This window comes from Scaptodrosophila lebanonensis, unplaced genomic scaffold (assembly GCF_003285725.1).
Source record: "Scaptodrosophila lebanonensis strain 11010-0011.00,11010-0021.00 unplaced genomic scaffold, SlebRS2 tig00000024-arrow-pilon, whole genome shotgun sequence".
Lineage (NCBI taxonomy): Eukaryota > Metazoa > Arthropoda > Insecta > Diptera > Drosophilidae > Scaptodrosophila > Scaptodrosophila lebanonensis.
In genome coordinates, this window is record NW_022060538.1 from 5,519,920 (window position 1) to 5,530,908 (window position 10,989).

The window sequence follows — 10,989 nt, forward strand, 5'->3', positions numbered from 1 at the left end:
TATGATGCGGACCGGCTGGAGGGCAGTGACGCCGCTATAGTCGCCACTTTCGGAGCTGCACACATAAATCAAGCGCCTTGGCTGAGGATTTGGGGCGGTCGCTCGCTGGGTTGCTCGGCTTGGTAATTACAATGTAGCCGCCTGTGAATTTAACGACCCAGCAAAAACAACAACAAAAACAACAACAATAACAACAAAACGGAAGCACAACAATTTCTACAGCGCCCCGCTGATGCTGAAGGGTTTGGTCAGTTGGTCGCTCGGTCAGTGAGTGCATGCGTGTGTGGAGTGGTGTGGTGTGGGCCGATGGGTAGAAGCAGTGCGGCCAGCATGTTAACAAAAGTGTGAGCCAAGTGGAAAATAACATTAAAAAAAAAACAATAACAATAACTAACAAAGACACCGACACCGACACCACAAGCAAAAGCAAACGGCAATGGGAGCAGCACCAACAGGAAAAAGCTGGCGAAAGGAATGGGAAAGGGGGAGATGGGCGGATGGGCGGATGGGGTTGGCACATGCTCCAACATAGCCGACAAAAATTAAATGGCGCGAGAAAATTGCATGGTCAGTGTGCAGAGTGGCCGGACAGTAGAGGAGCCTTGCCTCCTGACCAGGTTTACATAATTGCCCAGCACCGCGAGGGCGGGGAGCCCTGAAAGGAAGGATGTGGAGGAGAAACAGAAAGAAAATAAAGAAAGACCACAGAGACATGTTCTTTTCAACGCATTAGCCTTTCAAACTATTTACTACTTAAGCCTACGATGTTGTTTGTTGTCATTGTTTTCTCACTCTCTCACCTTCTCTCTCTCTATCTCTCTATCTTTTGTTGACTAAGCTTAGAGTGGGTCTTACAATTAGCGTACAAAAAAAATGGGAGAGTAGCTACAAAATGCACGTATAATTAAGAGCTGGAGAGACACGTCTGCAAATGGATTGCCTTCGCTGCTCTTGCCTTGCCTTCTCCTCAGCAGTTGTGACACTTGACCAGCCCCACCTCGTCACAATTCATGCACTTGAGCGCCACAAACTCGGCAGTAAAGTGATTCCGATGCACCGACTTCTTGGAGCCATTGCACGAGGGGCAGGGCAGCAGGCGATAGCCGCCGCAAGTCTGGCAGGTGTAGGTGCTCGAGATCGACTTGTAGGGCTTCAGTAGTTGTCGCAGTTCCCCCGACTCGTTCAACCGCTCCACAGTCTCGGCATCGCCTATGTGCTGACCCTCCACATAGAGCTGAGGCACGCGTATCTGCGCCGTCTGCATGCGTTGTCGCATCTCTGCCTGATACTCCACGCTCATGAACACGTCCCGCTCCTCAAACTTGATGAGCAGTGTTCGCAAGATCTGCTTAACATTGGCACATTTCGTGTAGGTGTCCCTGATGATGCCCATGCTGGTGGTGTAGAGCACCACCTTGCCCTGGTCCTTCTCCTTGTAACACTGTAAACGGGAGAAAACGGACAAAGAAGTGATAATTAGGGAAAATATGTTAATATCAATATCTATTTTGGTTTTCATAAATCTGAAGAACGCACTAACCACAAATTATTGAAAAGCTTTAACAAATCCGACAAATTTTATAGAAGAGAGTGTAGAGTGGCGACAAATTAGTAAAAGCTTGTTTTTCATTGGCCAGATTTAATCCGCCTGTTATAAAAGGAGATGTCAATTTTAAAGAGCATTTTCCGATTCTTTATCCCGAATCATCGTATTCAGACAGATGCCTAGCTACACGAACTTCACGTTATGTTTGGGGCTCTTATGAGTTGCTTGTTTTAAGCAAATAGGTCTTAATACTTAATATATCACGAAAATCAGCGCAAGAAGGCACAACAATCTACAATGAATGACATTGTTTTAACACCCATGTAAAGCTTCTCAAACCTAGCCTGTTCTATCATGAGTCAAAGAAGGAATCCTTCTGGAGGCAAATAGGTAGAGCTAAAATTGAGCTGTTTTTGGATAATCGATTAATTGTTAAAAGTTAACTGCTATACTCGAATTAGCACATTATTACTTGAAAGTGTCGCTAATAATGTTCTATCCCATTAAAAATGACAATAATATTTTTTCGTTTACCGATTAGTCGATATTATTTTTGAGAAAAACGCAAACAAAATATTAAAAATATCGATGCAGTCAACATCGACTGTTTTGCAGGTCTACAAATAAGGATTAAATGTAATATCGAAGACAAAAGCCAAATGGGAAAATGAGAAATTGTAGGCAGCAACTAACTCAGAATACTTAAGCACAATAATTTGCGGCTAAAGTTTGCATTGTTTGTAATCTAACCTTTCTTGTGCCTTCATACGTATATTGTTTTCAACTTGTCGGGTGTTACATTAATTTTCACTTTCGGGGCTTACATTTAGTTCTGCTTGCACACAACCTTTGTTTAGAGCTTAATACTAGACCTAAATCGATTTAAATTGGTCGTCGATTCTGACATTGAAAAAACGAGCTAAAAATAGTATTTCGCAGTTTGAATTGTTCTGACCGCTCGCCATCGACTTAAGCTCTGAATAGTTCGAGTTTACTCTTCTCCCTGCGTAGTGAAAAGCATTGGAGAGTGCAATTGGAAGTAGTCGAGCCGAAGAACCAACACCAAAACCAAAAACAAAAACGAAAAGCTGCGAAATGAGGTCGCAAAAAGCAAGACGCAAAATTGGCGCAACATTCGCTATGGCGGGCAGATTTTTCGCGTTTGTTATGCCCCAGACATGAGAACAAGGCCTTGGCTGAAACCAACGAGCGAATGCAGTACTTGATGGTCAAGAAGGAGGAGGGGCAGGAGGAGGAGGAGGAGGAGGAGAAGTGGACCTCCGCAGCAGTAAGCAGTAGGCAGTGAACTGTGTTGCAGGTTCATTAGCTTTGTTCGTCGTAATCGGACATCGGAGCCAAATGTTATCAATCAATTCAATTAGGCAATAATGGGGAAAACTGGCAGCTTGCAATCGACAAGCAACAAACGACAAGCGACAATGGATGATGACAACGGAGATGGCGGCGGTTTTCCGACAATTTACGAGTATGATGGCTTATTTTGTAAGGCAACCGGTCCGCTCATTTCATTTGACAATTAACATTTCCGTTATTTGGCCAACTTTGGTGCCGTCTGCTCGGCAATACACCGAAGCTAATGAACGCTCTGGGTATCAATGAACTATGCAACGATGTAGCTGTGAATCTATGGATGCGAGTTGGAGACTGGTAGGCGGTCAAACGGGCAGACGGATAGGCGGACAGGCGGACAGGCGGGTGGACGGATGGACGGGCAGGTGGACAGCCTGCGTGTTCAGCCTTAAACCGGTGTGACGAGAATTTGCATGCAGCGGCAGCACAAGCTGAGGCAACACCGTTGCTCAAAAGTTTGTGGCAACCGCAGTGGAGAATTAATAACAATAGATAGCCAAGCCAAGCAGCTGCCAACTGCCGTTGCATTTGTCAGCGAAAAAGAAATAAATATATTTCATTTATTTTCAGCTCACACTCTGAAAAACTGAAAAAGTTCAAAGCCACAGCCAGCTACCTAACAAAAACAATAACAACCACACATTTGATATGAAAACAACAAGCAAGCGGTGGTTGCTGCAGTTGTTAGTTTTGTCACCGCGGTCAAATGGAAAGTCAAGTTTTAGACAAGCGGGCGACTGTCGCCGAGTGAATGTTGCTGACTAGCTGTTTTTCCAATTCAATCGACTATGTGTATGTAGCATTTATACAATTGACTGTTTTTGTCTTTTCATCACTCGCCAACGACTGGACGGTGGGACCTGTGCGGCGGTGAAAACTCTCGCCCGCTCTTGGCCAGGTGCGAGGGAAAACCTGCTTGGTCATTAGCCGATTAGCATTGCTGTTTGCTCAATGTCACCTGGTTAACAATTTTTCGGTATAAACAAAATCGCTTAATCGCTGCTTTGCCAAAACATAAACAATTAACACGTGATTTGAACGACTAAGTCATGTAATTTTGACAAACAAATAGCGAGATGCGAGAGCGCCCCCCCCTTCCCCCATCCCCATACCCAGCCTCCAGCCTCATGCCCACCTGCCACTCTGCACCACTCTCCAGCACTCTGGCTGCCACACTGCTACATTAAATGGAAAAGAGAAAGCAGGTCACTTGTATAGCCAACAGTGATTGGCAATCGAAGAGTTGAGCAACAACAACAACAACAACAATAACAAACACCACAAGAGCAGCAGCTGCGGCAGCCACATAGAGGCTAATACTCGTACCATAGTCACTTGGTGTGTGGTTGTTGCTGCTGCTGTTGCTGTTGCTCTCGGCGTCTTCTCGAAGTTGACAGAAAGCCATCAAACGAAAAACTTTGAGGCAATCTGTACCAGAAAACGTTTGCCAAGATCAAGGCTTGTTGCATTTTAGTGTTATACAAACAAATTGGCGAGTTGTGTAGCAGCTGCCAAAAATTGGTTTAATTATAGCCAAAGGCCAAAAGTTGAGCAGGGAATTCGTATGCCATATCTGCTGTATATACTATATGTAAACACAGCCGATCTGCATGCAACATTTTCACTTTCAATGTTTACGAGCGCGCTCACTCATCGGCATCATCATCAGCATAAAAAGCTCGAGCTAGCTCTGCATTCATTGTAATTAATAGCGAGCCACTTTTTATGCATGCGTATGTATGTATTTCATATTATTGTTGTTCATTCTGCCGCCTTTGTTAAGCCAAAATGCTTCTGAAAGCCAACTAATTTGCATGTGCGCCGCTATAAAGCCATTAAAGAAGACAAGCATTTCTTTTCCCTGCTCTCTACCATCTCTTAATTTATGCTACAAGTATTGGAAACACTAAAGTCTTCAACTTGTAGACTTCCACTTGCAGAGTTTGAGGGCTGGGCGTGTGGTATGGCGGCACATTCCATCAATTCTTCAAGTGGCTGAAGAAAGTGAAAAGCAGCGCAAAAGGCAAATCAACACAATTAAAATGATTAAAATGATCTAAAATCTTAGCATTTAAATAAGCACACAAGACAGACAAAGGGGGAAATTTCTTAGCCGCAAAGTGAAATGCCAAGCGTAGTCTGTGGCAATAAAAGTTAAAAACCATAAAAACAATTAAATATTATGCACGGCCCATTAAGAGAGCAGCCCAGAGAAAACTGATATCAACAAAACCACACTGATGACTTGATAAGAATTACGAATCGCCGATAGATTCGAAAACCTAAACGAGAGCCCGAAAGGTCATTAGAGTTGATGAACATTGATTACCAAACAGTTAGATACACATACATATAGAGGGTATGTGTGCCGGACAAAATGAAGATACTAGCGGGTTCGGGGAATCATCATTATTTTAATGCTTTTGCTGTGACAGCAATCGTTCAGACGATGGCTTTCTACAAGTATTAGCCACCGATGCTCTCCCGATGGCATCAACCGCTAATCTCTGACAGAGCTACAAATGGGACTAGTTGTACTGATGTCTAAATAAGAGCGTTCGCTAACGAGTGGAGATCGCTCGCTTAGCGCCGCCGCCGATATGCATATGCCCGTACTGTACAGTGAACACTCTCTTGGCCGGACACTCACGGTCGGCCAATTTTTATGCGCCCAAGCGCAGTGTCCGCTTAAGGGGATACTTAAATACAAGTACTTTATACACCGATCGAATGTTTTAGAAAAAGTGTCCGCCGAAGAGGGTGTCCGAATAAAAGAGTTGCCCATTAAGGGAGTTTTCACTGTACACATGCGAGTACAAGCGACAGCGGCAAATAAGCCACTTAACGGCCTTCATTATAATTGAAGAAGCGGCGCACACATGGCGAAAGAAAAGCAGCCGCTGCACTGCAACACTCACAGCTCCAGCTGCACAGCTTCAGCTCCAGTTTCAGCTCCCGCATCTGCTCCCGCTCCACACGCAACTCATTAGATTAAAAAAAAAATGAGCAGCCGCACAATCGAGCGGCACGAGCAGCCGTAAATACAAAATGTGAAATGTAAAGTGTGAGATGTGTAATGTGAAATGCGTGTGTGTGCGTGTGTGTGTGTGTGTGTGTGCGTGTGCGTGTGTATGTGTGTGTGTGTGTAGCATGGAAAGGCGTGAGCACTTTCACCCAAAAATGTGTAAGCAATTGTAAATAAACAATTTGCAGATGCGCACACAAACACACACGTTGCATAATTTGCCAAGATTACAGACAAGACTGTCTGACTAATTGACTGACTGGCTGACTGACAAAAACCTATGCAGTATGTAGTACTCGTTTATGGAAAGGTAACTGGCCTCAGTGCGTGAGAGAAAAAGTTTACGCAGACCAGTCACGAACTGTAGAATCAACAGCACAGAAGTGTCCGAAAAAACTAAACGCAATGTTTTTGTGTCTAAATACATGAAGACCTTCCAATTATCTCTAACTCGGCTCAGTTAATTGCGCTCGGAATCAGGTAAAACAAATTGTAAGTTCAGATTTCAAAACAAGAAAGATGCCATTCGAATAGCGGACTATAGGCAAAGCAATCTTTAGTTTTTTTTAGTAAACTCAAGACAAACCATTATTACGAGCATTCATCTCTATGCTGAAGTGGCCATTGAAGATATTGTGCCTCTGTCTTCGTCAGCACGCAAGATATAAATATATATTAACGAATTGTTTAACCCGAGACTAACCCGGAAAGAGTTATTTAGGGAATTTGTGCCTTCTAAGGCTAAGAGTTATTGAATGTTCAGCTTCCTTTGAATTATGACTAAAGGGGCTGCTTCCAGCACATGAGTTAATTAAGATGTTTTTTTTTTTTTTAATTATAAGTCGTGCTTAATCCGGGATTAATTTATGTTCGTTGTCTAATAGTAAGGCCTTGCTTTCTAAAGATAAATTGTCTGCTCTCTTGAGTTAATCATTCTACATTGAAAGATTTGAAATTAGAATTAAATGATACTTGCGTCATAAAACGTCATAATTTCGTCAATCAAGAAGTTGATTCTCCGTCTCCGGAACAAATGCCACCACTAATTTGTAAGCCCTGAGCCTGCACCGCAGAGATCTTTAACTTATTATTGAAAAACCAATTTACAATTTATAAGCTGAGGCTGTGACATTTTAGGCAAGTGTCATTAGATTGTAGATTGAAGTCTACCGTACGCTCTGAAGATGGTTTCGCCACTCACCTTGACATTTGGCTGCTGATGCAGCTGCAAGAATGTGGCTATTCCATTGCGCACACGATTCTTGACTCCGCGCACGGTTCCCTTGGCCGAGCGGATGGTCGACTGGTTGGAGCTGGAGCAGCTAATGTCACGGTAGCCCGCAAAGACGTCGTGCTGGTCCAAGAGGCCGCAGCTGCCACTCCCCGTTGCATGATCGGCGTCGCCATCCACGTCGTGTCTTGCGAAGCTGCTGAAATTCTCGTGCTCGTTGATGTGAAAGCTGTAGTATTGATCATCCGCGTATTTGTAGTTGTTGTTGCTCTTGGGAGCAGGCAGTGATTGGGGCTGGCTATCTGTGGTCGTTTCGGCCGCTTGCACGAAATTGGCGCGTTCGACGGCAGCGCGCAACTCTTCGATTTTCTCCTCGCTCAGCGATTCGCGTGAGAGACGACAATTCTGCGAAGCTTCCGTTACCGTTGGCTTGTCCTTGACCTGTGCTTCTGCCGCTGTCGAGGTCGCTCTCAAGGTCGCTGTAGATTCCGCTGTCTGCTCTTTCGTCGTGTACTTAACCACATACTCGTTGCGTCGATCGCGAATGTCGCGCAGCAGCGAATCGGGCAAGAGGCTGTCGAGCATGCGCAGCGACTTCTGACGCTGCCGGAACTGGCCACTGGGCTTAGAGGCCGCCTGACGCACATATTCCGTGGAGGTCGAGTGCAGCGAGTCGCTGCTCAGGGAGGAGGGCTCGCTCTCCTCACTGTCGGTCAGCGTGTATGCCTCCTGGCTGACCCTCAGCTCCGTGGTGCGCAAGTGGAGCTCCAATTTGGCGACATCTTTGACCAGGGACTTGCTGAGGGGACTGCCCTCCAGATCGCTGCCGTGGCCGCTGTCCGCTGTCTCGCAATGCGAGGCGTACTGCTGGTATTGTTCCATGAAGCAGTTGGCCGTGCTGGCCGCTGTGGGCGTGGCCGCCTTCTGCACTACCATCTCGGCTGCAAGTCTTCCTACACTTTTTCACTGGCACTGGCACTGGCGAACTCGCTTGCGTTTTTGCTGTGCGTTTTGTGGCTCCTGTTGGTACTGGTACTGGTATTGTTTTTGTTTTCTAATTACTTTTGATTTGTGGCTTGTTTAGTGGCTTTTCTAAATGCAAACGTTCAATGACTTTAACGGCCGTTGCACCCGGCGTCGCATGTCTTTATGCTTCAGCTCTCGTCGTTAGACTGTCGACACTTTTTTCTTACAGCTCTTGGCCAAGCTGCTGCAGCCTCAGTCTCAGTCTCAGCCTCAGCCACAGTTGAAGCCGCCGTCGCCGAAGATTGCGAGCCACTTTGATCGGCTTGGCTGAGCGCCGCTGAGCAAGCGGCCCTCGCTCTGAAGCCACAGACTACACCTGTGTGGCAAGTTGTCGGGGCATTCAGCGCCGCTCTGCGAATTCAGCGCTCCGCTTGCTTTCTAAGATAGAAAGAAAGCGAAGAAAGCAGAAAGGGGGCTGGCAGAGTGCGAGTTGCATTAGGTGCGCGTTATTAAATTTTGCAATTCTTTCCCTCTTTCCAAATTGTTTGTCATTAGCGGCAGAGAAGTTTCTGGCTGCTGCGGATGATGGAAATTGCTAACCAGCTGCCAAGCTTAGCATGACGATAAGGCCTTGCGGAAGACCTGGTGGTTACTCAAAAAGGCAAATCGCTCGAAACTTGACTGATTCCCATTTAAAAATGCACAGCTTTTTTCCATTTTTATTAACCGTTATGCATTTTAAGTTTAATTACACATAGAAAGCCCATTTTCAGAGTGTCGCAAGCGCAAGAGAAATATTAATACTAAATACAACCAGTGCGCAGTCAATTAATTGCAGCTAAATTCAGAGTATTGTGGCGACCTACTTTAAAGAGAGCTCAGTTGGATTGTGATTGTTAAAATCGGGCCATTTTAGAGCAACTGCATAAACTATGCAAATATATATTTTAAGACTTATATAAAAAATATTTAAAACCTTAGTACAGAACACAAGACAACAGGTAATAGTGAACTGCCTGCTGAAACGGTGGATCGTAGTTGATAACGTTGGTCCTGAGTATTGCCGTAGAGCTGCTACTAGGACCTGGCCTGTGAGTAGACCTGTTTTAAGTCTGCATTTCTTTCTCGGAAGTTGCAGGGGGATGTACAAAAAAAGGAGTAAATACTATAATTAAAGTTTTGCATAAACACACTTAACCACCTTATATTTCAAATTTAATAAGTGCAACAATTTGTAATATGGAAAGTAAATTATTGAAGGAAAGCCGTTGCCAGGTCACTGATATATTTAATAATGTTGGCAGTGGCAAGGTTTCCTTCTGCGCGGTTCTTAAGTCCCCTGACAAGGAATGTGTAATGACTATTAAGAGCAATAGAGCACTGGATAAGTGTAACGTATTTCATACATACTCGTACGAGTATGATGAAAGTTGCACTTACATCTAAAGTAGGCCTGATCAGAGATACTGTTATGGACTAGCTGATGCAACAGCTTTCAAATACTTTGCAAGATTTTACAAACATGATAGAGTTGAAGTATATCGTTTACCTTTAAGATTTGTTTTAAGAAAAAAGGAAGGAAGGAAGGACTAAACAAGCTTTAATAGTGTTAGGAAATCATGGTTTGCATTAATTAGTTTATTTTACTTACATCATTTAATAATATATTTAGTAATATAGCTCTCATCTGTCAGCCACAATATTTTTAAGCCAATGCTCATATATTTTGTCTGACTGAAGCAACATCTCCAATATTACAAATTGAGCTTTTCTTGCTTGTGTCTCGAAGAGTTTCCACCAACTGAGCACTGGCTTGGCATCTCTATCCACTAAAGCATAACATATGTTTCGGCTATGGAATACATAACTCAGATATCTAGAAACATAGCTTATTATCAAGATTAGCCGCCAGATGATGATACGATGTGTGCGTGCAAATTCTACGTTTTGCGTTCTTTTTTTGCAGCTACCCATGAGTATTGAATGAACAGTTCTTGGCGCTTATCGACCGGATATTAGAATTTCCTCTTCCACATGGCACACTCACCCATTCAGCAACAATGAAAGTCGAATGCCGACTTGACTGGCATTCTTGAAAATTGCATCTACTGTATTGTATTTGTATTGCATTTATTTGTACTTACTAATATTGTGAAGTATTTTATCGGCTTAGAACTGCGGAAACGATAAAACTTATGAAAATTTCTAAAATTTGCAAAAAGCGAGCAGATAAATGTCGAACTCGACGTCTGGCCACAAGTCGACGGCACACAATCAATGCAAATGCAAACTTTTGGCTCTGTGGCGCTTTATCGCACACGGTCTCTGGCCGAATCGGCCAAAAAGCACGTAGTGCTAAGTCTACGGTGAGAGGAGGGAGGAGGGAGAAGAGAGGCATGTGGCTTGCATTAAGCGTCGATGATGACTGTGGCGGTGGCAACAAAACCCGCCAAGAGTTGAATCTCTAATTGTTGCGGTGACAGCCGCAAGCGACGTAAATCTGAAAATCTGTCAATTGACAGTAATGAGAGAATCTTGGGCCGGCTTATCACTAGATGTTGTTGTTGCTGTTGTTGAAATAAGATCTGCAGGCATTCATGCACCCACGCCTGAGCGCCATGATTGGCACGTAACTGGAGGCCAGCTGAAGCGATAGTTGTGCCGATATATCTCTGCTTATCACATTGTGATGCACTCGCGCTGGCAGATTGCACAAAGCGAAGAAGCAGCAGTCCAGCAACAACAAGAGCAACAACAAAGATAACTCAAGACTCGCTGATGCGCGTATAAAAGTCAAAATCGCATCTCAAGTTGCATTTAGTTACCGTGTTCTAGAACTTGTGGCCAGCT

General features: G+C 44.3%; 1 protein-coding gene across 1 annotated transcript; it reads right to left on the reverse strand.

Moving 5' to 3' along the window:
- Positions 1 to 713: 713 nt before the first annotated feature.
- LOC115621967 (glutaredoxin domain-containing cysteine-rich protein CG31559) lies at positions 714 to 8,109 on the reverse strand. The gene is made up of 3 exons (XM_030515814.1): positions 7,970 to 8,109; positions 7,144 to 7,906; positions 714 to 1,441 (listed from the first exon to the last, which is right to left on the reverse strand). Exons 1-3 carry the CDS (start codon positions 8,107 to 8,109, stop codon positions 968 to 970), a joined length of 1,377 nt encoding a protein of 458 aa, XP_030371674.1. The 3' UTR covers positions 714 to 967.
- Positions 8,110 to 10,989: the final 2,880 nt, after the last annotated feature.